Raw genomic sequence first — 27597 nt, 5'->3', positions numbered from 1 at the left:
ACTTCACCTTGTGTGCCATTCATTTTGGGTCCTTGTACATTCCCTTTGGCTTTAATCTCACCTCACTTAACAACATCGTACTCACTTAACAAGTGTTTTTTGTGAATAAGTTGCATAACTGACTTTTATAACTCAGGTTTTCACATAAAATTACATTTTCCGTTTACAGTTTAAGCCAAAAAACTAATGAGCGAAGTTCTACTGCAGCTCTAAGCCAATCCTGTAGCTGGATTGTTATTATATTTCTGTGGCAGAATGTGAGGCCTATATAGGCCTCTCCCTTATTGACCCACATGTCAAATATAACCTGCTCTGTGGTGGTCTGGAAGAGTCACATTTGAAAAGCAGGGACAAAGGGGGCAAGCAAAGTAAGCAGAGCAACAGAAGGACTACAGTCTGCAATTTCAGAACGACACCTTGCTACTGTAGGGTCAATGGAGATGAGAGAATGGCCAGCGTGTGTAGGAACAAGGAGGTGGTCTTAATGTTATGGCTGATTGATGTATACAGCAGCTTAGTTGGCCAGTTCAGTCCTGAAAATCCTCAAACCTAAAACCATCTCAGCCAATTAGCGACATCTCCTCGAAAGGCCCCGAAGACGGTTCATCCAATGAAAACCTCGCTGTCGAAGTCTCAGCAACACGACCAAAAACACAGACAAGATGTTTCATTCATTTACACAGAACCGATTCTTGTGAACACGGTACATGAATGAATCGATTCATTGATTCATAAGACCTGTCCACAGTGTTCCCACAATTTACGGGCTACTTTCGTTTTAGTGAGTTTGCTATTTCAACAAATACGTCAGACGCGAGAAGCATGTTAAAAACTGTTTGGATCCAACTTAAATAAATATGAATATTCATTCATTAATTTTCTGTAATCGTAGTCAGGGTTGAAGAGGTGTCTGGAGCTATCTGGAATAACAGCGCAAAGGAAGAATCTTCCCTGGATAGGGCACCAGCCCACATTCACTTACACCTGTGGACATGCGGTTGGGAATTGTGGGAGGAAACCTGGACACCTGGAGGAAACCCACGCAGACACAGAGAGAACACTAAACTCTTCACACAGTGAACCGAGGCTAGTTTTGAACCCCTGGGACCCTGGAGCTGTGTAACTGTAACACTACATATATATATATATATATATATATATATATATATATATATATATATATATATAACATTTTAGATATTTATATCAATTTTAATTTCCAAAATATTTAGAATCAATGTGTGCTGTTGAAAAACAATTTCTTTGAATTTTCTTGATTCATGAACATCTGTTACACCCAAATTCAAATACTAACATGAGGTAAGTAAAGGTGAAAATATAAAATATCTTACATTTTTTGGGGGAATGTACACTTCTGAAGTGAGTATATTTAAAGAAAATGTACACCATCTACAGAGAGTAATCTGTCTATAATTTTGTAAGTCTGGAATGAGAAATAAAGAACGCCGGTTAATGTAATTTGTTATGGAAAGATTGGAAACCGTTGAATAGGTAAGGGTTCATTTCAGGTGAGACTGAATCAGACGAATCGGTTCATGTGAGTGAATCATTTCTGAATCGGTTCATTGGACTTCACCAAACCTATAGAACACCGGGAATCGAGAGAGGGCGCGCGTGCGTCATTCGCTTCCTTCGTTCGTTCCGTCGCGCGCGCTCGTGCGGCTTCGCCAATGCGCACACGTCCGTGAGAAGAAACGTTCGGCTTGTGCTACTTGCGAGGAGGAGGCGCATGCTGCTACCTCACGCGCTCGCTCCCGTTACAAACCGGCCTCACGCCGCGCCGTTATACAAATAAAATAAAAACCTTAGAAGCCGTTAAAACCGTTCAGCGCCCCACCATCGGCTCGGTCAGTCATGTCTCTGGCGGAGGAGTACGCGGAGGGAGAATACGAGCGCGCGCCGAAGCGGCTGAAGACGGCGGCGGAGGCGGAGGAGCTCGAGGAGGGCGAGGACTCAGATTCTGCGTCCGCCACGCTGCTCGGGGACGGGGAGGAGGAGGAGGACGAGGCGGATGAGGCACAGCGGCGGCAGCCCGGGGCCAAGAGTAGAGCCCGCTGGAGCGCCTCCAAATTCGGCTCCGGGAGAAAGGTGAGCTTGGGTTTCCAGCTTCCCATCATCGGTACATGCATGCACAGAGCCTCCTCCCGGCGCTGTTCACAGATCACACACACGGTGAACCAGTGCAGGGATCTGGGCATCAGGCAGCCGGGCTTTTCACTGGAAATGAATGGGTAAACAAACAGGTTCAGCAATACATCCGTATAAACCTTTTAGTCTTTGATAGTGGAGCCCACAGTGCACTGATAATATGTTTAAATTAAAGCCCACATTTGAGGTATTTTGAAGGTCTCACAGTTCAAACCAATCCTAGTTATAACATAGGTATTTGTTTATTATTTGTATGTGTGCGTGCGTGCGCGCGCGCGCGCGCGTGTGTGTGTGTGTGTGTGTGTAGTCCACAGAGATTCTCCACACACATAAATAACTATTTAATATTAAAACTTACATGACAGAGGTCTTCTTTAATATATATTAAACATTTTATAGTATATGTGTGTGTGTGTGTGTGTGGGGGGGGGGTGCATGTGTGTGTTTTACCTCAAGAGTCCAAGCTAATATTAAAAGTGAGATTATGTCCTTTTGCAGGGTTTACATTTAAATCTAAGCCCAGGAATAAAAAACAGGACTAGCCGATTTTGGGAAAATATATACTTGTTATTTTCTAAAGAGCGCCCCTATTAAAGTAGAAGTTATTTATTAGTTGTCTATTAATCGATGTCCAGGTTTGATGTATGAGAGAATGCTGCCCGGTCCTAGCCCCTATCTCCAGGGTTTAATGAAGAAAAAAGAGAAAGACAAGGAACTGTGACCGAACCAAATGTTTTTTTCACGGCAGCAAGCAGCTCTTTTGAGTTTTCAACTCGATTACATCTAATCAGATTTCATATTGTCTGAGACTGGCTGGCGTCCCCCCCCCCCCAGAGAACAGCTACAACACGAGGGACCCAACACTAAGGGGGTCACACGCGTCATTTCCGCCTTCTTAAATATTAAACAGATAGATGTTAAGTATCGTTCGTGTTGAAATCTATAAAACTTTAAAAGCATGGAGCATTCCGGCTGTTCCTTATCATCACAGCAAATATAAGGCACCTCTCTTCAAATGACATCTAGTGCAGACACATTCTCTCCACACAACACACTCCTGCACATTTAAATTTAATATGGAGTTTAGGAAGTAAAATATATAGTGTGGCCTATGCACATTTATGGCTCATAATAGACATTATCATACAATTAATATCATTTTGACTCGACTAGGAGTTTCCACACATTTCCATTCATACATCAACATTTATGGTAATTACAATGAATGTTCAGCTAATGAAGTCTGCCTGTGTTGACTGCTCTGATTGAGCTGAAATGTGTGGCATAATAATCAAATCCATGGTGCAATTTGTTTGGACGGCGTGATATTGCAGAAACATGACACATTGAGACATTCTGACAGCGCAGGGTAGGCATCGCAAAATATATTCTTGTGAGATTTGATTGAAGCAGATGAAAAATAATTAGTCGTGTGAATATGAATATAATGATTTGTTCATCACTCACACAGTGATCCAAATAAACAGGGACTGATTATGATGCCTTTCAAATGAAGGATTGGGGCGCTCTTTGGTGTGTTGGTGATACATCCACAGCATTCTCAGAAGAGCACATTGTTATAGCGTAATATGACGTAATATAAAATGATATTTTGTCATTGCACCTAGCTCTGTTTAGCATCGCTAGTCAAACTGTGACCGATTTCACATTAATTAACATTGGAGGTAATCGGTAGCACATTGAGGCCTATGATTTGGGGAAAATATCTAGTTGCAGTGTTTTGATAATTGAGAATTGAGATTTGGGATGAACCCTAGGCTTTTTTGGAAAATTCAAGGCTGTGTGGAATAATGTTAGTTATAAAGTTGCAGCCCTTTCGGTTTAAAACAATAGCACGTAGCTTTACAACATTGTAGCTAAATGCTAAATTAGCATGTATGAAAATAAGTTGAAATGTGGACTATGTGATGTATTTAAGGTATTTTGGTTTGCAGTAAAGTACCGCGTGAATAAAAATGCAATAAAGATGTGAGCGTACAGTGATTTGAAGCATGTTGATTGATGTTTGTCTAATGTTACCTCAGTATAGTTCCGTAGAAAAATATAAATACATTTTTTTGACCCCTAGAATGTAACCGTAGAGTAAAGAGCCCAGTAATTTATTCGCCCCTTTTACTGTCATAGGACACACCAAAGTGCCTTATGGTGAATGTTCATTTGCACTATGTCTCGCAGCATTTCACGGCATTGCGTGGCTCTGCTCACCATGTGGGGGCATATCTCTGAGGTCAGGCGGAAATGTAGAAGGGGCTACAATCGGCTACACGAGGGTTGTTTTGCTCATTTTTTATTGGCTACCACATACGTTTGCATATACTTCAACTTTGCTGAATATCGAAATGTGCTGCACTGCAGACTGTCATGCACTGTGTGAGGCGTAGAAATTGAAATGAATTGCATAAACTGCAAATGGAGTGAAAGCTGGCAATTGAGAAACCCACGTAACAGGCCGAGGTGATGTTTTAGATTCTGGTACAGTTTTGTTCACTTAAATTTGTCTCAGTATTTTTAGCCTTGACTCTCCAACTCTCCTCTCACTGTACCGTTTGTGTCAGGTGTCCAGAGCATTTCCTCCTTGATATTGTGTCTCTTTTACAGGCACGAGGACAGGAAAGTGGGTGTTAAAGCAGAGACAGGCCTTTTCCATGTGGGTTTATTGCTATCTTTGTGACCTTTCTGGGATCGGTGTGCATCTCCAGGTTCGGGAACGACAGCCGAATCGCTTTTTACAAGTCAGATCTGCAGCTGACACGATGAGATCAAAGCAGGGCAGGTGTGCGGCGGGCTGGCGTTATGGGTTTTGAATGTGAGTTGTATTTACTGCTGGTGGCGCAGTGCCTTGTGGGTGAGAGCGATAGAGGGAGACGGCGAGATGGTTCTAGATCCGGGCTGCATCCATAATCTTCCCACTTTCATGTGTATGCAAATAGGAATGGCATGACAACAGCTGAGGGGACGCTGCACCCTCTCTGCTTCTTTCTCTCTCTCTCTCTCTCTCTCTCTCTCTCTCTCTCTCTCTCTCTCTCTAGTGGGCGGCCGTGTCTCTGGAGGCTGTGATAGGCATCTGGGCTCAGTTGGGGATGGTGTGGATGGAGATGAAAAATCCCTTTCCCCCTCCGTGCTTGTGCCCAGGGCCCTGCAATGAGTCTCCACATGCTGTGGAGGAAATAAGGGCGACCGGGCCAGTTCCAGCCAAGAAATTACCTATTGATTTTAATCCAGTGAAGCACGTGCATCAGATGCACAGATATGAGGTGCTGCAGTGGGCCTGGCTTGTCCTCCTGTGGAGCTTGTAATGACTGTTTATATTTCATTTATTTACTCATGTATGTAACCTTTGTTTAACCTCGGTAGAGACACATTGAGATTAAAATGGTTCTTGCAATGAGACATCACTTTGCAGCCAATAATTACGAGGGAAAGAACAAGGGAAGACTTAAATGTTTGTGTGTGATATGGGGAAAACATCATAATACTTCCAGATTTGTACAAATATATGAAGGTTTGGAAAAAATACAGTAGCAATAACCATTCATTCATTATCTGTAAGCGCTTATCCAGTTCAGGGTCGCGGTGGGTCCAGAGGACCTGGAATCATTGGGCGCAAGGCAGGAATACACCCTGGAGGGGGCGCCAGTCCTTCACAGGGCAACACACACTCATACATTCACTTACACCTACGGACACTTTTGAGTCGCCAATCCACCTACCAACGTGTGTTTTTTGGACTGTGGAAGGAAACCGGAGCACCCGAAGGAAACCCACGCGGACACAGAGAGAACACACCACACTCCTCACAGACAGTCACCCGGAGGAAACCCACGCAGACACAGAGAGAACACACCACACTCCTCACAGACAGTAACCCGGAGGAAACCCACGCAGACACAGAGAGAACACACCACACTCCTCACAGACAGTCACCCGGAGGAAACCCACGCAAACACAGGGAGAACACACCACCCTCCTCACAGACAGTCACCCTGAGCTGGAATCAAACCCACAACCTCCAGGTCCCTGGAGCTGTGTGACTGCGACACTACCTGCTGCGCCACCGTGCCGCCCCTTAGCAGTAACCAGCAAATTTTCAATGTAAAAAATTAACAGAGAGAAGAACAGCTGAATATTTTGAGCAAAATTAATAATGGGGCTACAACAGTAAGGACTTCAACTAAAGTGTTAAAATCTAAGATTACATAGAGTTTTAATGCCAATGAGGAATTGTTATTAAACCTTCTGTTTGGTCCCTTTTCTGTGCGAATGCATATACACAGTAGTATTTTGGTTTTGGTCGTACCGGGTAATTGCCAGGTACATTGTTTTCAGAAAAGCGACTTGCTTAGTTAGTTGATTTAAAATGGATGCTCGTGTAAACGCTAATGATCTGTTTCCATTTGTGGAAGTGGCGAGCTGATTATTATTTTTCAAAGAAACCGGGATTTAGTCTATTTTCATAGGCCAGAGTGTGTTGTTTTCTTGGCTGCGTTGATTGTTCAGTGTGATTCTTTGATGAAACCTCAGGTTCTGTTGTGAAAGCGTTACAGAGAGATAAGCTCTGCTTTCTGTGTGCTTTCAGATTCATCAAAAATTGCTTTTCGGTTTGGAGCGACAGGAACTGCAAAATGATCTTGTTTTGTTCTTACCAAACTAATGTCGGAGAGGTCTTGAGTCACACTTCCACACTTCCTGTTGAAGGTGTTTTGTGTAAATGGAAGTGTTTTTCGGCGCTGTTGCAAGCGTGTGTTTGTTTTGCAGACGTTGGAAGAGCAATCCTGCTACGACGGCCCGTGCGGTGGCTTTTACCGGCATGCGCCACCAGATTAAGTTTTACCAATGCCTCTTTGTACTCGTTTGTGTTTGTGTGTTCTCTCTGTGCTGATCTTTATCAAGGGAAAACTCGACTTTTTCGAACATACACGTCGACCAGAATATAATCAATCATTGCCAATCATTCATACTTCTTACTACGATAATACTATTGTTATTCTGACAAACAATCTACATATTGTGGATGTGATTGTACCCATGTTGTTTACCCACTTACAGAAGAACCTCTCCTGTTGGGCAGTATTGGACCTTTCGTTAGTAGTAGTTTTATATGCGCTGCAGTCGCCGTGTGTATTAAGATGTTGCACCAGTGTTGAGTGTTCCATCAGCCGGAGTGAACATATTGGCAAAGAGATTAAGTCTGCAGATTGGGAACAACACTTACAACACTTTTGTTTGGACAAACTAAGTTTTAGACAAAATTGCATTTCTCTAGGACAACACAGTTTAGTTTGAGACAGATGCAGTAAACAGGAAGTGCTAAATATCCAACAATATCTGTGGATAAGAAAGATACAGTGGAGCAGCTGCACATCAATTTATGATCAGGGCCAAGAGTGGACCAAGAGCTGCTTCCAACACTTTTAGAATGAGTGTAACTAATCATCAAACACCTCTACCTTACGTTACTAATGCTCCTGTACACCTTACAGCAGCAAATTAGGGAATACTATAAACACCTTTCGATTTTGTAGACGTTTGACGATTTTTGTTTAATGCAGAAATGCTTGTTTTGTTATTGTGTTAATGATGCTACCCTGGGGTTAGCTGAGGTAGTGTGACTTTATCAAATAAAATAGTATATAATGGGTCGCTTTGATACACTGCCATATTTGTTTATATTTTTTAAATTAATTTTTTATTCACAATTGTTCATAAGCATTTCTTTCTGAGCTGATTGGTCAGTTAAGTTCTTGTCAGTTGACTTGAGTAAAGTAGACTTGTACATTGCTGCGGTCCGGGTTCCGGTCAGGGACAACACAAGGAATGATCTGTAGTCCATGTCTAGGCTTATTTAATCCCTTTCTGGAAAACTGTCCATTATGAGCAACAAATTATAATTGAAGTAAAACCATGGACGATAATTGTACGTACAAACTAACGCCTTTGTCATCGCCAATTTTGAAACCCCTGAATTTTTGCAATTGATCAGACAAAGAAATCCTCTCATGCATGTTGTTATTTTCACTCGCAGGAAGTGTGTAGCACGGGTGAAAACATTATCCGTGGCACGAGAAACCGTTAGATTCCGCACAATCTTGTGGAAGGTTTCATGAGGAGACTTGCTTTATGTCCCATCTTCAAGCTGTAGTCTGTAGTAGCCATGAACATGTTTTTTACAACAGATCCTTTCTATAAATAAATGAATCCTAATCTTTTAAAACTGTACCTTGCAGTCGGACAATATATAGAAAAAAAAGCATCCTGTTAGAAAGATCCTGTTAGGTAGTGCACTATTGCAAGTGTTGTTGTGATTATGATCATTGTCAAATATTATGTCAATATTAAAGATATAATAAACACACACACAGCATTTTTTAAATTACATTATATGAATATTTTTTAATCAGGTACCGCTGCCTAAATGAAGTAACCTAAAAACACAGACTTTTCAGTGTACGTAACTTACAGTGCTCTAGGCCTTAAGCGTTGATCATTTATCAGATTCAGAGCAGCTGTCAAAAGCAGTGATGCATTTGCTGATTCTACAAAAAAGCAAGTATTAAAATGCCACGTATGCCACTAAAATTTTAAGGCAGAGACAAAACGTACAGTGCAATGATGTTACGTCTAATACACCGCTTTAAAAGCAGACACAGTAACAAGTGTGTTTTAAGGCGAATGAGCAAATATTTGCACGAATCTGCAAAGGCAGGTTGTTGGGGAGACATTCTCTTACATGGGTCACTTCTTCTCTAAAGGGTCTTGCTGTAGCCCTCCAGCGAAAGACCCGTCTCTTGCTGCTACCCTGGTGACATCGTTGAGGTTCTGTAAAACAGGTGGAAGCTACAGTACTGTGTGAAGCACTTAAGGTATTACTACGGTTACGTTCTAGCAGCGGTGTAGAATGTAACTGCTGATCCAGTTCGTGTGGGATGGGCAGTTTGAGAGCTGTTGGTGATTAAAACCATGTGAATGTAATTGTGGTTGAGGCTTGTTGGTTGTAAAGTATCAATACAAATAAAGCTCATTCACTGGAAATAAGTTTGTTTTATCAGAGAACCTTCACGAGAAACATTCAGGTTTAAAGTTCCAGTTGAAACGGTGCTGTCTTTAGTGTAATTCAGATTAATGGAATGAACTATGTATGGTTCATAGGACTGAATAAGGAAGAGGCATTAGCAGCTTTAAAAAGCAGAGTAAAAAGCACTCCCTTGTGGTGATGTTCCTAAAAGTGAGTATGTATGTTAGTCAAGCAAGCGAGTGAGTTACAGCAGGTTCCACAAGTTGCTTAACATTTAGAAGAAAATAATGACATTAATAAACGCCTGTTTGACACCATTTCTGTCCAAAATAATTACATTAGTTAGCAGGAAGCTAACAGTAACAAAAGAAGTACATGCACGTTACATATAAAGCTAACAATTTCCAAACGAACAGCGCTGTAGGGCTTTACGTTTCCACCAGTGCCTGACAGATTATTCGTGTAGTTTTAAGAATTCAGATGAAGAGCTTTTCTAGCTTTAAAATATATTTGTAGTTCTGAACATGTACATAGCTGTAAAGAGATCATATGGCTGGTTTTATATAGAATATAGGAGACTCTGCCTTTTTGAAAAATGGAAAGTGTTACACTAGTGTATTTTTAGCCAAGGTGTACAAGGCCAAAAATACACAAGGTGTGCAAAGCCCTGTGCTTTAATGCGACTGCTCACAGCCACAGCAGCGGGTTGAGGGCAGATGGATATTAGCTCGGTTGCCCCAGCTGACTTAATAAAAGTTTGATGCTCTCCGGCCGCAGTGACTCGCAACTCAGGGGCGCGTTAAGTTTGACTCTTGCTGTGATCTCAATAGCGGCCTTCACAGGGGAGTGTTGAAAGCCCAGACGCTCCTCTGAAGAACTTCTGAAGGCTGCCCTACTTAGCCGCCATTTCACTGATGGCAGCTAGCGCTCAAACACTTTCTGACATCAGAAGACCAACAGCAGCAACACTTAATATTCTCCAGCATTCACAAGTCGTCTCCTTATGTAATCTCACTCTGGAATTAATGGCGAGTCGCACGGTTTTTTTATTTATTTATTTATTACTGCCCTTTTGACTATATTATCTCATTCATACATGCAGACAAGCTCTCTGCTCCCAGGAATATATTATATTTGTTCCCTACTGAATTTTATTTTCACAGATCAAATAATGCAAATAACATTAGAGGCTCATTATAGATCAGTTTTTGTCAGAGGCCACCAATGACTTCGCCTCATCTCATAAATGTACGTGTAGGGTATGTGCGTACCAATGCTAATTCTCTCTACTCTCATGATGAAGGGAATTAATGTTCTGATTTGTTGTATGGTCATTTACAAGTAATATTTAAAAGATATGTATATTGAACAATATTTTTCAAATAACCAAAAACAATAGCTTTCCACCACCATTTTGTGAAGATTTCTGTGAATTTAAATTGTTAAGGTACAGTGTACAAAAACTATCCCGAGTGGTTTCAAAATGACATTTGAAGAGCGCAGTAACTCTTAAAGTAAAATGGATGTGACACACACAAAACTAAAAGTTGCTATATTTGTGTTGTAGGTATCGTGACCCTTGTTGTTGTTTAAAACATCGTCACCGTCCAATTAAAAACATGTACCTGCATTTTTGTGGATTTTAGTTAAATACGTCAGTTGAACTCTTCTTTACATTGTGTGAAAATGTCATGACAAATGAACCCATCGACAGGCTCCAAAATCACTTGGAATAACATCTTTTATCATTTCTCTTCCACTGAAAGTTACGAAGAATTTTTCCTTAACCTGTAAAGTTACTATTTTGGGAGATGCATGTTGTTCAGCTTAGGTTCACAGTTTTATTTAATTTATGTGATACACACACACACTGAATATGGAACATTCTTTTATTTTGATCAATTTTTTATTTGCTTTTTACACATGTATAAAAGAAAGAAAGAGAAAAAAATACAATTCAATGCAAAACATCCCACTCACTGTCACACGAAGTAGGAAAAGAAGTGGACAAGGAGGGTATAGGCTAATGAGTTAGAAGCTAGTCCTTAAGCGCTAATCTGAAAGTATCCCATCCCACAAGTGTAGCTGTTTTGGCTTTATTAACCATTGCAGTAGTCCGTTCAAGAGAGACTATGTCATAATACAATAGTAGCCATTGTTTTGAGAGTCGTGTTTTGGGATTAAACCAATTAAATATAATAGTCTTTTTAGCTGCTGTTACGCTAGTCTCTTTTGAGCTAATGTAAAGGTAGCAGAACTATCATCACACAACAAACAGAGACATGGATTTTTCTCTATATGTATCACAAACATATCAGAAATTGTAGATAGAAGGAACATTCTGAATATTTTTAAACATCTAACAAATGAGTTGACGTGTATAATTTACCTGTACGATCTAATGGAGTACAGCCCACTTTGGTTAATTAAATGGATGAAGTTCTGTGTGTAGAGACAGTTTTTTATTGGCACCATATTTTCAGTTTATTAGTCTGACATTTTATTCTTTTCCCTTCTTTTATGTGTACACTTGCATTGCCCCCCTCATCATTTTAAGACATTATGCAGCTGTCACACTTTTACGTTTTATAGCCTGTAATAGCTGCCTGCAATTTACTAAAGACTACAGTGTGTAAGGGTTTGTGCTGATTTTAAGATTTTTTGGAGGTTTGTGAAAAAATTTAATTAATTTTTTCTTTGTTGTTGCAGTCACAGTATTTATTCATGCCTTTGTTACCAAAAGTACATTGCGTATGTTAAACTGGCTAATCCTTTGTTTGTTTTTGACAATTGCATTTGATAGATTTTAGATTAGATTCAACTTTATTGTCATTGTGCAGAGTACACGTACAGGGCCAATGAAATGTAGTTAGCATCTAAACCAGAAGTGCAATATATAACATTATTTACATAATTTACATAAAGTGCAGTTGTGATATAACATTGTGATATGTACATATTGAAATATAAAGCATGTAAACCAAGTAACATTGTGTAGGTGATGCATTATGTACTGAAGGACGAATGAAATACAACTTTACAGAAGGTGCAGTGAAATTATTTATTTGATTATTTGATTTAGCAAAAGCAGTGTATTACGTTGATGAAACGCTGTGTGTCAGTTGATAAACCTTCAGGCAGTTTGGTACACACTATGTATATAACTGATGTGCGCTCGTTCTGCAGTCGGCTGCAACTTTGCCGCTTTGCTTCTCTTGCAGCTTCTTGACTTCACCACATTCATAAAGGCTTCTTTCATTGTTTTTTCTTTTCTTTTCGACTTCCTCTTTCTGTCCGCGCCAGCCGCTTGAAATGTGTCACTCTTCGTAATTAATTTCAGCAGTTCTGATAATCAAATCGAGCGCTTCGGGAATGTGATTGAATTACAGCCCCGGCACAAGCCGAACCATTGAAGTCGCGTAGGAGCCGCATTCCGTCCAATTTGTAGCTATTTCTGGCCTCATTCATAACTTGTGTTTTTCCTTGTGATTCGGCTCTATTTTTACACAGTTATTATGTCTTCGGTGTCATAAGACTGAAGCACAGCTGCTGATAAAGAGAGGTTTGTTTGTCTCCTGTAAGCCTGATTAGGCTGTTTATGCGTTTGTGTAATTAAAACCAGACGCATCATCCGTAATCGCTTGAGCATGAATATTTCAGCACATGGCCATCTGTTGCATGATTTTTCCCCTCTCGAGTGTTTTTTTGTTTCTGTAGTTAATTATGAATTTGCATTACAATTAAACAAGCTCGTATTGATGTTTTTCCTCATTTGATGGTACTCGGGTTTTCTGTTCGAGTGTGCGTCGAGTGTGAGGGTGTTGTGAACGGTTTTTTGTTTCCGTTGCTTATTCACCAAATAATTCTCGATGCCAGGGGAACTGAATATTTGCGTTTTGGCTGGGATTCACCTAGCCACCGCTAATCAGTGGATTAAATGTCCATTCCGTGATTGCAGCATCAATGCAACAACAGCATATCAACCCACAGTGATGCCATATTGGCTTGTGTTTGCAGGGTGTGGAGAGTGGAAAGGTGTTGATGAGGGAAGGACGCTGCATGTGTTAGCTGGACTTGTGTTAGCACCAGCAGCTCATAATTCTCTAAGCACCGTTGTAGGTTCGCTCATGGTTTCTGGGCTCTCTGTTAGTCTCCAGAGTTTACCCTTTTGCCTTTTTACACATTTTCTTTCCCTCAGGAAATGCTTGATCAGTGCTCTGACATGTGGCTTATAAACACTGCTCTGGAAACGAGCCAGATTTATGAATATTGTTTGTAGAAAAACAGCATTTTATGTATAAAATTAATGTAGTAAAGTTAATGAATAATAAAGCAAATTTACACGAGAAGGAAAACACCTTAACTTTCAATGGAAGTGAATGTAAAATGATGTTTCCAAGTGGTTTTGGAGAATTTCTATTGGTTCATTCATCAGTGTGAAGGACAGCTGCTGTGTTCAAATGAAACAGTGAGAAGTAAAATTCATCAAAAATAGAGATATGTGTTTTTAATTGGACAGTGTCTTAAAAAAACTAATTTTGCCTCATACTTACTCAGTGATGCGATGGGTTTCGTCAATCTAACGGTCTGCTGAAGATGCCTTATGAGATTATGAATGTATGAATTAAAAAACATAATTAAACTCCCACGCAATGATTTTTTTATTATTTTTGCTGATATTTGTCAAAAAAATATCCTTCAGCCAGAGACTCATTCTTCTTCATTGAAAAGAGTCAATCTTAGTGGATGTCAGAGTGACGAGACCTTGAAAGGAGAACAGCACAAAGGTTTAATAGTGAGTGAAAGGAACTGAATGAGTGAGATCAGAGGTGAATGGTGCAGTGTGTTTACAGAGCCACAGACTGTGTTATTATCCTCCGCCGGTTTTTAAAGCAGCTTTTATCGGCGCACACCATCGCAGCCTTATTTCACACGGCGCCAGAGTGCCTCTGAAATTAGGCTTGTATTTGAAGAGGAAACAAGCTTTGGGTATGCATTTGAAAAAATGACACAGCTCTGAGAGTGAGGGAGAGAAAAAGAGAGAGAGAAAATGGAGTGCGAAAGTCTGTGAAAATCATCAAAGCCGGAGAAATTCCAGCCCGAATGTCAATGTGTAATTATAAAAGTAGGCCAGACAATCCAATCTATAATAACCTCACTCCCACAACCTCTTGCTTTCTCTCTCTCTCTCTCACTGTTGCTCTCTCCTGGTTCTTCTCTATCTTTCTGACTGCGCTCTCTCTTCCTCTATGGGTGCCAGTGTGTGTACAATCCCGTGAACTGAATCTGAAATCCCCTCTATGTTTGTTGACTGTAGCTTGTGGATCATCTGAAGCTCAGCAGTCGTGATGGAGTTTGGAGGATGGAAAGCTCTGGGCTGAAGGTGGAGGTGGAAAGTATATAGTTGGAGATAATGGAGTTAAAGCTTTCCTTTTCCACGCAGTTCAGCCCTTTACTTAGCTCATCTAATAATGTACTTGTTTAGCCTGAAGATCCCTGCACAACAGTAGCTGTCTCCAATCGTACTTTTTTTTGGTTTTCCCAATCTACAGTTTCAAGGAAAGAAAATCATTCATTCATTCATTCATTATCTGTAACCGTCACATTGGGTCCAGAGCCTACCTGGAATCATTGGGCGCAAGGCAGGAATACACCCTGGAGGGCAACAAAGACACACACACACACACAAACCTACGGTCACTTTTGAGTCGCCAATCCACCTACCAACGTGTGTTTTTGGACTATGGGAGGAAACTGGAGCACCCGGAGGAAACCCACGCAGACACAGAGAGAACACACCACACTCCTCACAGATAGTCACCCGAAGGAAACCCACGCAGACACAGAGAGAACACACCACACTCCTCACAGACAGTCACCCGGAGGAAACCCATGCAGATACAGAGAGAACACACCACACTCCTCACAGACAGTCACCCGGAAGAAACCCACGCAGACACAGAGAGAACACACCACACTCCTCACAGACAGTCACCCGGAGGAAACCCACGCAGACACAGGGAGAACACACCACACTCCTCACAGAAAGTCACCCGGAGGAAACCCACGCAGACACAGGGAGAACACACCACACTCCTCACAGACAGTCACCCGGAGGAAACCCACGCAGATACAGAGAGAACACACCACACTCCTCACAGACAGTCACCCGGAAGAAACCCACGCAGACACAGAGAGAACACACCACACTCCTCACAGACAGTCACCCGGAGGAAACCCACGCAGACACAGAGAGAACACACCACACTCCTCACAGACAGTCACCCGGAGGAAACCTACGCAGATACAGAGAGAACACACCACACTCCTCACAGACAGTCACCCGGAGGAAACCCACGCAGACACAGAGCGAACACGCCACACTCCTCACAGACAGTCACCCGGAGGAAACCCACGCAGACACAGAGAGAACACACCACACTCCTCACAGACAGTCACCCGGAGCGTGAATCAAACCCACAACCTCCAGGCCCCTGGAGCTGTGTGACTGCGACACCTACCTGCCCTCCGAAAGAAAATCATGAATAGGAATATACTTCACTCATTATTTACCTTTAATATTAAGTGTTGGAAATTTAACTCATAACAGTAACCTCAGATTTATTAGAGCCTTTCCAGATTCTTTCATCCACCAAAAAGTACAATTAAAACACAATTTCTGTTTATTCGAAACATTTAACCTTTGACATTTCGCACATTGTCGCTGCATGTTCTTGAAAAATTTTTGCTTTTGCGTCGGTCGAAACTTTCTTGGGTTTCAGTTATATACTTGTAGAGAGATGGCGTTTTATCTCTTCAAGGTTAAATGAGGTAAAATAGAAAGGCATTATTTTTCCAGGGTGCTCTGCTGTCACACCTACAACAGTAGTGTCAAGCCGCTGGCACTTTGACTACAGCTAAGACATGACTGTGTAGGCTGCTGTCATATCATTGCTGACTGCGGGCCTCCTTTAAAACTCTTATCACCAAAATTGATGTTTTACTGTGACTTGAGTTTTTTCTTAATGCACATCATAGCAAACACAGATTCTGCTACACTTTCACAGAGATGGCAACGCTAACTCCGATGTAATTCATTATACATGGGTGTAACAGGTAGCCAAGATGTTGTTTGTTTGTTATGTGGTTAATATCACTTAAAGAGGACGTTATGAAAAGTCAATTTTAGGATTAGAGCGGCACGGTGTCGCAGCAGGTTAGTGTCGCGCTGGAGGTTGTGGGTTCGATTCCTGCTCTGGGTGACTGTCTGTGAGGAGTGTGGTGTGTTCTCCCTGTGTCTGCGTGGGTTTCCTCCGGGTGACTGTCTGTGAGGAGTGTGGTGTGTTCTCTCTGTGTCTGCGTGGGTTTCCTCCGGGTGACTGTCTGTGAGGAGTGTGGTGTGTTCTCCCTGTGTCTGCGTGGGTTTCCTCCGGGTGACTGTCTGTGAGGAGTGTGGTGTGTTCTCCCTGTGTATGCGTGGGTTTCCTCCGGGTGACTGTCTATGAGGAGTGTGGTGTGTTCTCCCTGTGTCTGCATGGGTTTCCTCCGGGTGACTGTCTGTGAGGAGTGTGGCGTGTCCTCTCTGTGTCTGCATGGGTTTCCTCCGGGTGACTGTCTGTGAGGAGTGTGGCGTGTCCTCTCTGTGTCTGCATGGGTTTCCTCCGGGTGACTGTCTGTGAGGAGTGTGGTGTGTTCTCCCTGTGTATGCGTGGGTTTCCTCCGGGTGACTGTCTGTGAGGAGTGTGGTGTGTTCTCCCTGTGTCTGCATGGGTTTCCTCCGGGTGACTGTCTGTGAGGAGTGTGGCGCGTCCTCTCTGTGTCTGCATGGGTTTCCTCCGGGTGACTGTCTGTGAGGAGTGTGGCGTGTCCTCTCTGTGTCTGCATGGGTTTCCTCCGGGTGCCCCAGTTTCCTTCCACAGTCCAAAAACACACGTTGGTAGGTGGATTGGCGACTCAAAAGTGTCCGTGTGTGTAAGTGAACGTGTGTCTGTATAGCCCTGTGAAGGACTGGCGCCCCCTCCAGGGTGTATTCCTGCCTTGCGCCCAATGACCCACCACGACCCTGAACTGGATAAGCGCTTACAGATAATGAATGAATGAATGAATTTTAGGATCAAGGATGTACTGTGTCCTACATAGACAGCAGGCAATTTCAGCTCTTCATGCCTCACAGCTGGGCTTTTACTTTTGGAGTAAACAGAGGCTAATTATCATTTGTAAGAACAGGTGCTGATAGGGCGGCTTAGACAGGGTAAGGGAAGTGCTGTGTGGTTTGATCCTTTTGGCATTTTGATCAGATGTTTAAAGAAGACCCCAGAGAACAATGTTAACCAATGATGTTTTTAATAAATGAAATGTCCCTTTTAAATTTCAAAGAAAAATGGAAAGATGCAGGTACAAATTTCAAACGCACCCTCGCTTAATGTTTCCAAAAACTGCTGTGGTTAGTGGTGTCTTATACATGCAGCTGATAAATGGGAATTGTCATTGTCAGGTCTGAAATATTGTATACTGTTGATGACTTTTAAAGTTTCATTTAATCAGTCTAGAATGTCTAAAATAAATAAACATTAAATTATGTGAATATCCACAATAATTTACCCATCTTTAACATGTTATGGTCAATGCATTTCACGTGTGATTTATAATGTAGGGCTGTTTTTTAATTAAAAATAAAGTGTAAAGTGTTTATCACTGGTATCGGTGTTGACCTCAACACTGTGCTAACTTTTAGTTTATTTAACGCCCCAGAAATTCATCCGATCCCAAATTGTGGTGTGTGGTTTTCACAGGTTGTTTTTCTAACAGACCTTCTTCTGGTCACTGTGGTTTTGCAAGTCTTCGGCTGGAGTCCGTCTTCTGTGCCTTAAGGCTGAATTTGCTCTTTAAAAGTGATCGAAGGGCTGGCTACTCCTATATTCTTCCTAGAAAACGTTAAGTTCCCTAGGCTTTCTCTTTAGTAAAGACGGATGGCCTGAATTCAGCACAAGCCAGCAGCATTTAAGGGTCTGTTAGCTTGACGCTCATATGGTTGGAGCCACATTAGAGTCGATTACCGCAGCTGCTCTAGGCTCTGTCTCGAGCTGAGCTCTGAACTAGGCCGAGTTTGTCAGCGCGCCGCAGCTTTAGCCAACTTCCTGGCCACTGCACTCGGCTATGATGTATCGGGGGAGATATTGCAGTGGCCACTTCACTCACTGAGGCAGCGTTCGCTGTTGAAGAGTCGAGAAGGATTTGGCCCCATTTGTCAACCGTCTATGAACACTTTCCTCTATAACTGCTCCCACTCACTCTGTAACTGTAAAGCACTTCTCTCTTCTCACTGCATCTTCTTGTCCTCTATCTTCCGCCTTCTCCCTTTTCCCAGTTTCTCTCTTTGTTCTCTCCCTCCCTCTCTCTCTCTTTTCTCTTCATCTCTACCTCACCCCCCCCCCCGCTTTTCTCTTCGTCTTTAATGAGTACCACAGGGAGAGAGATATAACGATGACCTGATGAGCCTTTTCCAAAGTGTTCTAAAACAAAAACGTGCAAGTGGGAATCTTTCTGGAAGTGAACCAGAACAATCTGTTGGTTTTTCCCTAAATCAAAGAGTGTGCGTTGTTCCCAGTTGCGTATTTATTTATTATCACAGAATTAACAGAACATCACAAGGCGTTAAAAGTATCTTAAGCAGAGTGTGAGTATTTGATGTAAGCTTCGTAGGACGAGAGCTGGGAAGTGTAGACTACATGGATGTAGGCGTATTTCCAAAGAACTGGTAGCAGGAAAAATACTCGGCTAACATTTGATGTTTATTCCAAAATGTTTGAAAAATTAAAACAGAGTTGTTTTTTTTGTATGGGCGGCATGGTGTCGCAGTCACACAGCTCCAGGGGACCTGGAGGTTGTGGGTTCGATTCCTGCTCCGGGTGACTGTCTGTGAGGAGTGTGGTGTGTTCTCTCTGTGTCTGCGTGGGTTTCCTCCGGGTGACTGTCTGTGAGGAGTGTGGTGTGTTCTCTCTGTGTCTGCGTGGGTTTCCTCCGGGTGACTGTCTGTGAGGAGTGTGGTGTGTTCTCCCTGTGTCTGCGTGGGTTTCCTCCGGGTGCTCCGGTTTCCTCCCACAGTCCAAAAACACACATTGGTAGGTGGAATGGCGACTCAAAATTGTCTGTAGGTGTGAGTGTGTGAGTGAATGTGTGTGTGTGTGTTGCCCTGTGAAGGACTGGCGCCCCCTCCAGGGTGTGTTCCTGCCTTGCGCCCAATGATTCCAGGTAGGCTCTGGACCCACTGAGACCCTGAATTGGATAAGGGTTACAGATCATGAATGAATGAATGTTTTTTTTGTGTCAGCTGTTTCGTGTTCAGTCTAAATCTCTGGTTATCAGAGCACTGTGTGTGGAATTGAAGAGGACAGAATCAGTTATATCTGGTTGATATTCTCCATTATCAGAAAATTCAACAGAAACACGTCCAATCTTTATAACCCTCCAGGTAGTCCTCAGTGTTATATTCGGCTGATAACATCTCTACCTCAAAAAAAGAACCGGTCCTTTTAAAGTGGATTTAGTGTCTCTGAAACACTGCCCGTTTCATTACATAGAGAATATTATTGGTCCTGTTTAATTAGGTTTAGGGCCAGAAGGAAATCCCTGTAGTCATAATTTTTGATAGAATTATGGGGCCACGGGTTTCGTTTGCTCTGCTCCAGCTCGTCGTACTTCAAGAAAATGAAGAAAATACGTGATGCATATTGATTAATTTGACATTGTCTTCACGTATCGTATCGTATTTGTCTAATTTTATCCGAATTTTCTCCCCAATCATTTATTTACTCGTTTTCTGTGACTGCTTTATCCTATTCATCGACTTAGCCCTCGGGAGTAACCCCCACAGACACGGGGAGAGTATTTAACCCATAAAAGGCTGAGTCATCAACAGGGATCAAACCAGTGATCTCCCCTTAGGGGTGCGATGTGAAAAGTCACATTTCTATTACTGACCTACTGTGTCGCTCCTGTGTTCCGATAACCCACTCGAGCATGTTTAGAGAAGTCGTGAGCTGTTTTCTGATTGGTCTGTAGCTGATGTACGTTCTTAATTTTAATGCAGAGTTGAAACTTGCGGCGTTCACATACTATAGGCTTTGTGCTGCAATAAGACACAACAATGAAACGCTCAGCTGCATTTAGGCCACGGTTTAACCACGGCACCGCTTTAGATCCCCACTTCTCGAATGGTTCAAAATGGGTTTCCTCATGTAGAAGGGGGCCTTCGCTTTCAGAACTGTTCACTGCTACATGCTTTAAATGTTCAGAATATTTTCAGCGTCTTTAAAACGAATAACGGCTGAATTATTTTGAGCAGTATATTGATATCTTCTGTTTTTTTCAGAACAGACAGCAAAGTGACAGCAGTGTGCCTCCCGTGTGAAACACCTACAACCTGCAGATGTTGATGGAGAGTATTGGCAGCGATAACTAAAAGGCTACTAACATTTACAATTATAGTCTCTTTCCTTTATGTGTTAACATTATCAATTTATTTTATGTAGCCTACCAGGACATCGGAGCTGGTTGTAGTGCACTGGGGAACCATTTGATAAACATACCCCAGTCTGAACGCTCACTTCAGTTTCCAGTGAGGTTGTGATTTGCTAGGGAAAAATGGTCCTGCATTTCACAGTAGGTAGAGTGGTTCTGCAGCATGTTTTAGGGCCTTGGTCTGTGTGTGGTGTCTAAGATTTACACTGTACACGGTACGGTAGAGGTATATTATTGTTCACTAAAGGTACAAATAGTGTCAAAAAGGTCCTGGAGATGAAATGGTGTTAAATTTATGATTATAATAGTATAAGGTACAATTATGGGGCGGCACGGTGTCTCAGCAGGTAGCTCCAGGGGCCTGGAGGTTGTGGGTTCGATTCCAGCTCCGGGTGACTGTCTGTGAGGAGTTGGAGTGTTCTCTCTGTGTCTGCGTGGGTTTCCTCCGGGTGACTGTCTGTGAAGAGTGTGTTGTGTTCTCCCTGTGTCTGCGTGGGTTTCCTCTGGTTGACTGTCTGTGAGGAGTGTGGTGTGTTCTCCCTGTGTCTGCGTGGGTTTTCTCCGGGTGACTGTCTGTGAGGAGTGTGGTGAGTTTTCTCTGTGTCTGCGTGGGTTACCTCCGGGTGCTCTGGTTTCCTCCCACAGTCCAAAAACACACGTTGGTAGGTGGATTGGTGACTCAAAAGTGTCCGTAGGTGTGTGTGTGTGTATCTGTGTTGCCCTGTGAAGGACTGGCGCCCCCTATAGGGCGTATTCCTGCCTTGCGCCTAATGATTCCAGGTAGGCTCTGGACCCACCGCAACCCTGAACTGGATAAGGGTTACAGATAATGAACGAATGAATAAAAAGCTACAATTATGTTCCCTAACTAAAGGTCCCCTTGAATGTACCATCACTGAGACAACAAAAAGGTACCATCAGAGTGACAGTGTAGCAAAGCAGTGAAGTAAATTTAGATCATTTTTTTTTTATTAATCAATGAGTAACTGTCATATATCGGAGGCTGTGTTTTCTCAGTGGTGGCTGTGAGCTTGTTCACACTGACAGCATCATGAACTCAAAAATGCACAAAGGCGTTTTGGAAGAAAACCTGCAGAAGTCTGCACAAGAAGTTGCTCAAACGATAAGGATCTGAAACACACCGCCCGCCTCCTGAAAGAAGACCTTGCCAAAACAAAAACTGCAGTCTTCTTACAGCTCGTCTTGAATGAACTAGTTTTGTGCCATAACGGACTACAACACATACACGGTTATTTTGCTCTGTCTATTCCAAAAATAATGCAACAAAACAACAAAACAATTGTGACAGACGCTAGTGGTACATGAGTAGCGAGCCCTGGCCTTACCTCCCGCTTCCCACAATCCACCTGGACGTTCTGTCATGCCTTAGCACTCTCAGAGAAAACATTACGAAAGATTAAGCAGTTCCCACTGTAAAGGCTTCCCGTGTCCTCTCTCCTCCCTTTGTCCTACGCCATCTACATCTTTTTTCCCTCCTCCTCCTCCTCCTCTCCACTCTGCGTAGTGTAATTGATGAGTTGATTAATGTGGTGCTCGTGCTGCTTATGCGGCAAAAGTGGGATGACCTGGTAATCTTTATTTCTGACTCTTCGCCCCTGTTCTGTGCCCTTAATCAAACGCTTCCTATTACGAGCTGACCAGCTGACCCTGGATAAAGAGGAAGGAAGCTGTGGCGGTGCAGTGCTTTTCTCCAAAAGGCTGAATTTGTCTGCGATGGTCATGCTTGTCTGAGCTGTTCCCTCTGACTGCGCCGGCGAGCCTGAGAGGCTGATTGCCGTGTCACCGCGTGTCAGTGTCAATCCATCCTCTGCAGTCCTAAAGAACGCTCGCCCTTCCTCCTGACACCTACAATCATCCGCCAGACCGGATCCCTGCCCCATGCTCTCACCACCTTTCGCTGTCCGTAGAGTCCTGACCTGCTATTGTTCACAACTGGGGATTTATTTTCTCTATAAAGTCATATAGTGGAAAGTTTTCACCTCTGGGAAAACATCAGATGAAAGGATTGCTGAGTCAAAACATCGTTTTAAATATGGTGGTTAACTGAGGTGTTTAAAGTTGTGTAATAAGCAATAACTAACGTAATAGAACAGTCCCTGAGTATTTATGGCTGTTTTGCCTGGAAATGTAATAACGAAGGTTACGCGTGTACATCGGGAGTACTCATGTGTAATGAGTGAGATTGAGAGTGAGAGTATTTCTGGGTTAGTTTTAGAGCTGGGCGATATAGTTCTTAATTTCGGTCGATAAGATATAATTCCGATATTGATATGAACAATAAAAAAAGCCACAGAAAATCTGCCAAGAACTGAAAGCAATGACACCACCGTCTAACAAATACCTTTTTCAATACTAATATTTTTAAACTAATTTTAAAATTGAGTGCAATGAACTGACGGCAGCGCCCCCTAATGACTGTCAATCAGTGACAGATGATGTAAATAATGTATATGGAAATAATGAAGGTGGTACGGTCGCCGTCACACAGCTCCAGGGACCTCCAGGGTTCGATTCCTGCTCCGGGTGACTGTCTGTGAGGAGTGTGGTGTGTTCTCTCTGTGTCTGCGTGGGTTTCCTCCGGGTGACTGTCTGTGAGGAGTGTGGTGTGTTCTCCCTGTGTCTGTGTGGGTTTCCTCCGGGTGACTGTGAGGAGTGTGGTGTGTTCTCTCTGTGTCTGCGTGAGTTTCCTCCGGGTGACTGTCTGTGAGGAGTGTGGTGTGTTCTCTCTGTGTCTGCGTGGGTTTCCTCTGGGTGACTGTCTGTGAGGAGTGTGGCGTGTTCTCCCTGTGTCTGCGTGGGTTTCCTCCGGGTGACTGTCTGTGAGGAGTGTGGTGTGTTCTCCCCGTGTCTGCGTGGGTTTCCTCCGGGTGACTGTCTGTGAGGAGTGTGGCGTGTTCTCTCTGTGTATGCGCGGGTTTCCTCCGGGTGACTGTCTGTGAGGAGCGTGGTGTGTTCTCTCTGTGTCTGCGTGGGTTTCCTCTGGTTTCCTCCCACAGTCCAAAGACGCACGTTGGTGGGTGGATTAGCGACTCCATAAGTCCGTAAGTGTGAGTGTTTGAGTGTGTGATGCCCTGTGAAGGACTGGCGCCCCCTCCAGGGTGTATTCCTGCCTTGCGCCCAATGATTCCAGGTAGACTCTGGACCCACCACCGCCCTGACCTGGATAAGGGTTACAGATAATGAATGAATTAAATACTGAAAATGTTTATAAAAATCCTACCATTGTTATTTAAATAATTTATCTTGTGATATATATCGATTCTGAATTATTGTCCTGCCCTTGTTTGTTTGTTGCACCACATTTAATTTGGTTGAAGCTCCTTCATCGTAAGATTCAATGAGACTGTTAGATGTTCGTGAACAGAAGCTTTGGAACCTGAAACTGTCGAACTGGATCTTTCCTGTCAATGTGGTTTTTGTCAAAAATTAAATCACTGCTGTTGTTGACAATAATCATGATTTTTATTCATCTTATCATCCTTGTTTTTCTAAGGCCAGGCCTCTGAAGACAAGACAAGGCCAAGGCCTAATAAGGGCCCCAGAGGAAGAAATACCCCCCCCCCCCAAAAAAAAACAGAAAGATGCAAATCATTTTCGCAGATGACTGAGCTCCTCGCATGTAAATGTCTTGTAGTTACATCAGCATTCTCCACAAGTGCAGGAGCAGATGCGTGAATATGAAAAACGTGGTAATAACTCACATGCCCGTCACTGCTTTTCAAGCATCCTTCCAACAGCCCCTTATCCCTCCATCCTCATCCACCACTCACTCTCAGCCAAAAAGGAAAGAACTGTTACCATAGTGACAGTGGGAGAGCCCATCTCCAGCGCCCAGGGCCAGCTAGCTCTGCTCGGCCTGTCACCTCCTCCGTGTTTTGGCTCGGCAGCTGAAGCCCCCCCGAAGCCCCCTGATGCCCACCTCCTTGAGAGGAGGGGTATTTTCGGTGTGGGCCTATGCACGACTCTCCCCTGCGGTTTTTGGCGTGAACTCGGCACACTTCCGTCCTCTCTGTTTTTCCCAACACTGCCCTGCGTGTGCTGCGCTCACCCTCGGCTCATCTCACTTGGCTTCTGTTCATCTTCCCTCACCAACCCTTTAGTCACAATATCCCTCTCATACCATTCTCATATTGTCTAATCCTTTAAATGATAATAAGCCACTGTTTACCCCCACGTGACGTCCTCGTGCCTAGTAAACTGCCCTTGCGTTTAGTTTCTATTTCACTCTTTGCTGCTTCCTCTTCTGATGGCCCTAATTGCCTTAGGAATCTACTGCTGATTTTCAAACGCAGTGTCTATAGCTCTGTGAGCCATTCCGGTACCATACTGATCCAACAGAGGTGTCAGTAGGAAGCCATTTTTTGTCGTGCAGCACTGCTACTGTGCAGTCATGTGGGTTTACTAAAACAATGTCCCGAATGAAGATTTTACCCCAACCCTCCCCACTGACTCATCAGAGTACATCCTGTTATTCACTCATCAGTTTTAGAACCAGCTTAAACCATAGACTCAGATGCACGTTCTGACAGTCACATAACACCCTTTTTTAAGACCCCACTGCTGCATCCTACCAATGTAAACATGACGTATTACGTGGCTAGACCACTTTACGCTTCTCGGTGAAATAACTTACACTGAGGGTGTGTGTTGAGATGTGTTCCCACAGTAGGATTTCCAGAATAGAGGCCTTGCAAATTCATGTGCAGCTGCCGGAAACAAGGTCAACCTGTGTGCTTTTGCATCTTTGCTTCTGCAAAAGTGTTGAGTGCCAGTGTTCGTTTTTTTTCAGTTAAGCATTTTACAGAATGTAGGGTTGAATGAATTTTTTTCCAACCGCAAGGTGCTGTTGTGAATCAGATCGAGTTACTAGGAGTCTGTAAACAAGGGCAGGGTGTTGTAACTATTTCACTTTCCCTGGGTGTGTTTAGAGCTGGGTCTAGGGCCGGTTCCTGGACTACATTGCTGAGTTGGTTGGGATTCTCCATTGGAAAATCATGGAAAATGCTCAAGACATTATCGTGTTTAACACTTTTTTAAATAAAGTATGATCGGTTATACATTCAGAGACTCTCCTGTGTTCATTTTAGTGTCTTGTCAGTCATATATTTAGGCAACGGTTACCAGTTTCACTGTGAAGAATGATCAAATTCCTGACAGTATTTCCGTTTTAATGTAAATTACTATGATACAGGGCCAGCCAAAGTTACGAAGAGTCTCCCAATGGATGCAGCATCACGCTGGAAGGTACATGGGTTTGTTTTCTTTGGTGCAGTACTCTGTTCCAACTTCAGTGGCACTATATTTTTATATTTGGGTAAGATTCCTTCTACTTTAAACAGACCGGCACCAACATTACATTTCACTTTATTTAAACAAGTGCATGGTTCTGCTCATTTTACTTGTGTTCAGTGTGATACTTGCTTTTCAGCACATGTTAAAAACACTGTGATAATACAGTTAACCCTGATCATTTTGGCCACTATAATTGTGAAAATACATATTCATGCCTAAACAACATCACTGACTGACGTTCATTACAGGGTGCTGTCGTCAATTCAGTTTTTAATTTTGTATTATGAATATTTACAAAGCCAGTAGGGTTCATGTTTCTTGTTTGTTGAAAATTTTCAGTGGGTTTTATACGGTTCGCATCGATATCAGGATTATATTGTATCAATCAAAAGTAAGAAATATACCGTGATATAAATTTTGGCCAAATCATCCAGCCTTATCTATAAACAACATTATGTGAATGATACTGTTGACATACGATTCATTGACACCGGGAATCAAAGCCTTCTGTTGTGTAGTGTTGTCTATCACTGTAGTAAAGATGCATGTAGCTTCCGTTATTGTTGGATACACTGATTATTTCCGAACAAACGGCATGAATTGCTGTCAGTTGTTTTACGGTTCACTTTTCAACCCTAATTGCTCTCTAGCACTTCAACTCTATTCACCACATTTTACATGAAGAGCTACGTTTTCTTTATTACGTTCTACCACTTAAAGCTATCAGAGACGTTTTCTTTTCCACCAGTGGATAGTCCACCAAAGGGCCTGCAAAACCAGATTAAAGAAGGCAGAAATAGTTTACATTAAATGGTTAAATAGCACCTAGTAAAATCCTCTGTGATAAATGGGTACCCGCAGGGCAAGATTTACTGCTCTATTTAATCCCACTCTGGAGTTCTATGTGGAAGACTGGCAGAGATTTAGAGGGTGATGATTGTCTAGAGCTTTTTGACGTAACCAGCCACAGTTCACACTTCTGTATTTTCCGTGCCATTCTCATGGTAGAACGTCATTCGTTTACTGCCAGAGAGGAAGTGAAGCAATAGGCCTCCACCTCACATCTTCTGGTTTTTATTTTTCTTACGCAGAAAGCGTTTCTTTGCTTGGTTTTTACCGTCTCTTTCTTACTAATTGAGTCAAATCCCGATCTATCTCTACCTGTCACAGCTTGGTATTTGGTTGACCTTTGCCAGAGCAAATACAGGATGTATTTGAAGGCTTTTCAGGGCCAGCGATGAGAAAAAAACACTAGGGTAGTAGCACATACGTCCTTTTCCTGTCCTGGCGTGCTGTTGTTTGTGCTGTGGTTTGAGCAACACAAGAGAAAGCTGTTGAACACAGTTGTTTACTTTGTGTTTTTTCATTTTATTAAACATGCACATGTGTGCATTATTCACGTACAGTAAATTGGAAGCTAGGTTAATTTTAGGACAATTTTAATGGAAATATATGTTTAAATATTTTATACTAAGTCATTGTGGGTCATCTCCATCGATAGCACACTGTGCACATGTTCTAGTGTCCTGTAACTGCTCCACAATACAAAATGGAAAAGTACT

At 42.7% G+C, this 27597-nt stretch overlaps 1 protein-coding gene across 1 annotated transcript in view; it reads left to right on the top strand.

The window, feature by feature from the left end:
• Positions 1-1685: 1685 nt before the first annotated feature.
• LOC136671838 (heterogeneous nuclear ribonucleoprotein L-like) overlaps positions 1686-27597 on the top strand; it is a 67852-nt gene continuing 41940 nt past the window's right edge. Inside the window, exon 1 of the mRNA XM_066647699.1 lies at positions 1686-2109. Coding sequence (XP_066503796.1) covers positions 1876-2109 — 234 coding nt within the window. The 5' untranslated portion in view covers positions 1686-1875. The remainder of the gene's footprint in view (positions 2110-27597) is intronic.

This window comes from Hoplias malabaricus, chromosome 16 (assembly GCF_029633855.1).
Source record: "Hoplias malabaricus isolate fHopMal1 chromosome 16, fHopMal1.hap1, whole genome shotgun sequence".
Taxonomy (NCBI): domain Eukaryota; kingdom Metazoa; phylum Chordata; class Actinopteri; order Characiformes; family Erythrinidae; genus Hoplias; species Hoplias malabaricus.
The sequence above is the reverse complement of the archived record's forward strand: the minus strand, read 5'-3'. Positions and strand labels throughout refer to the sequence as shown.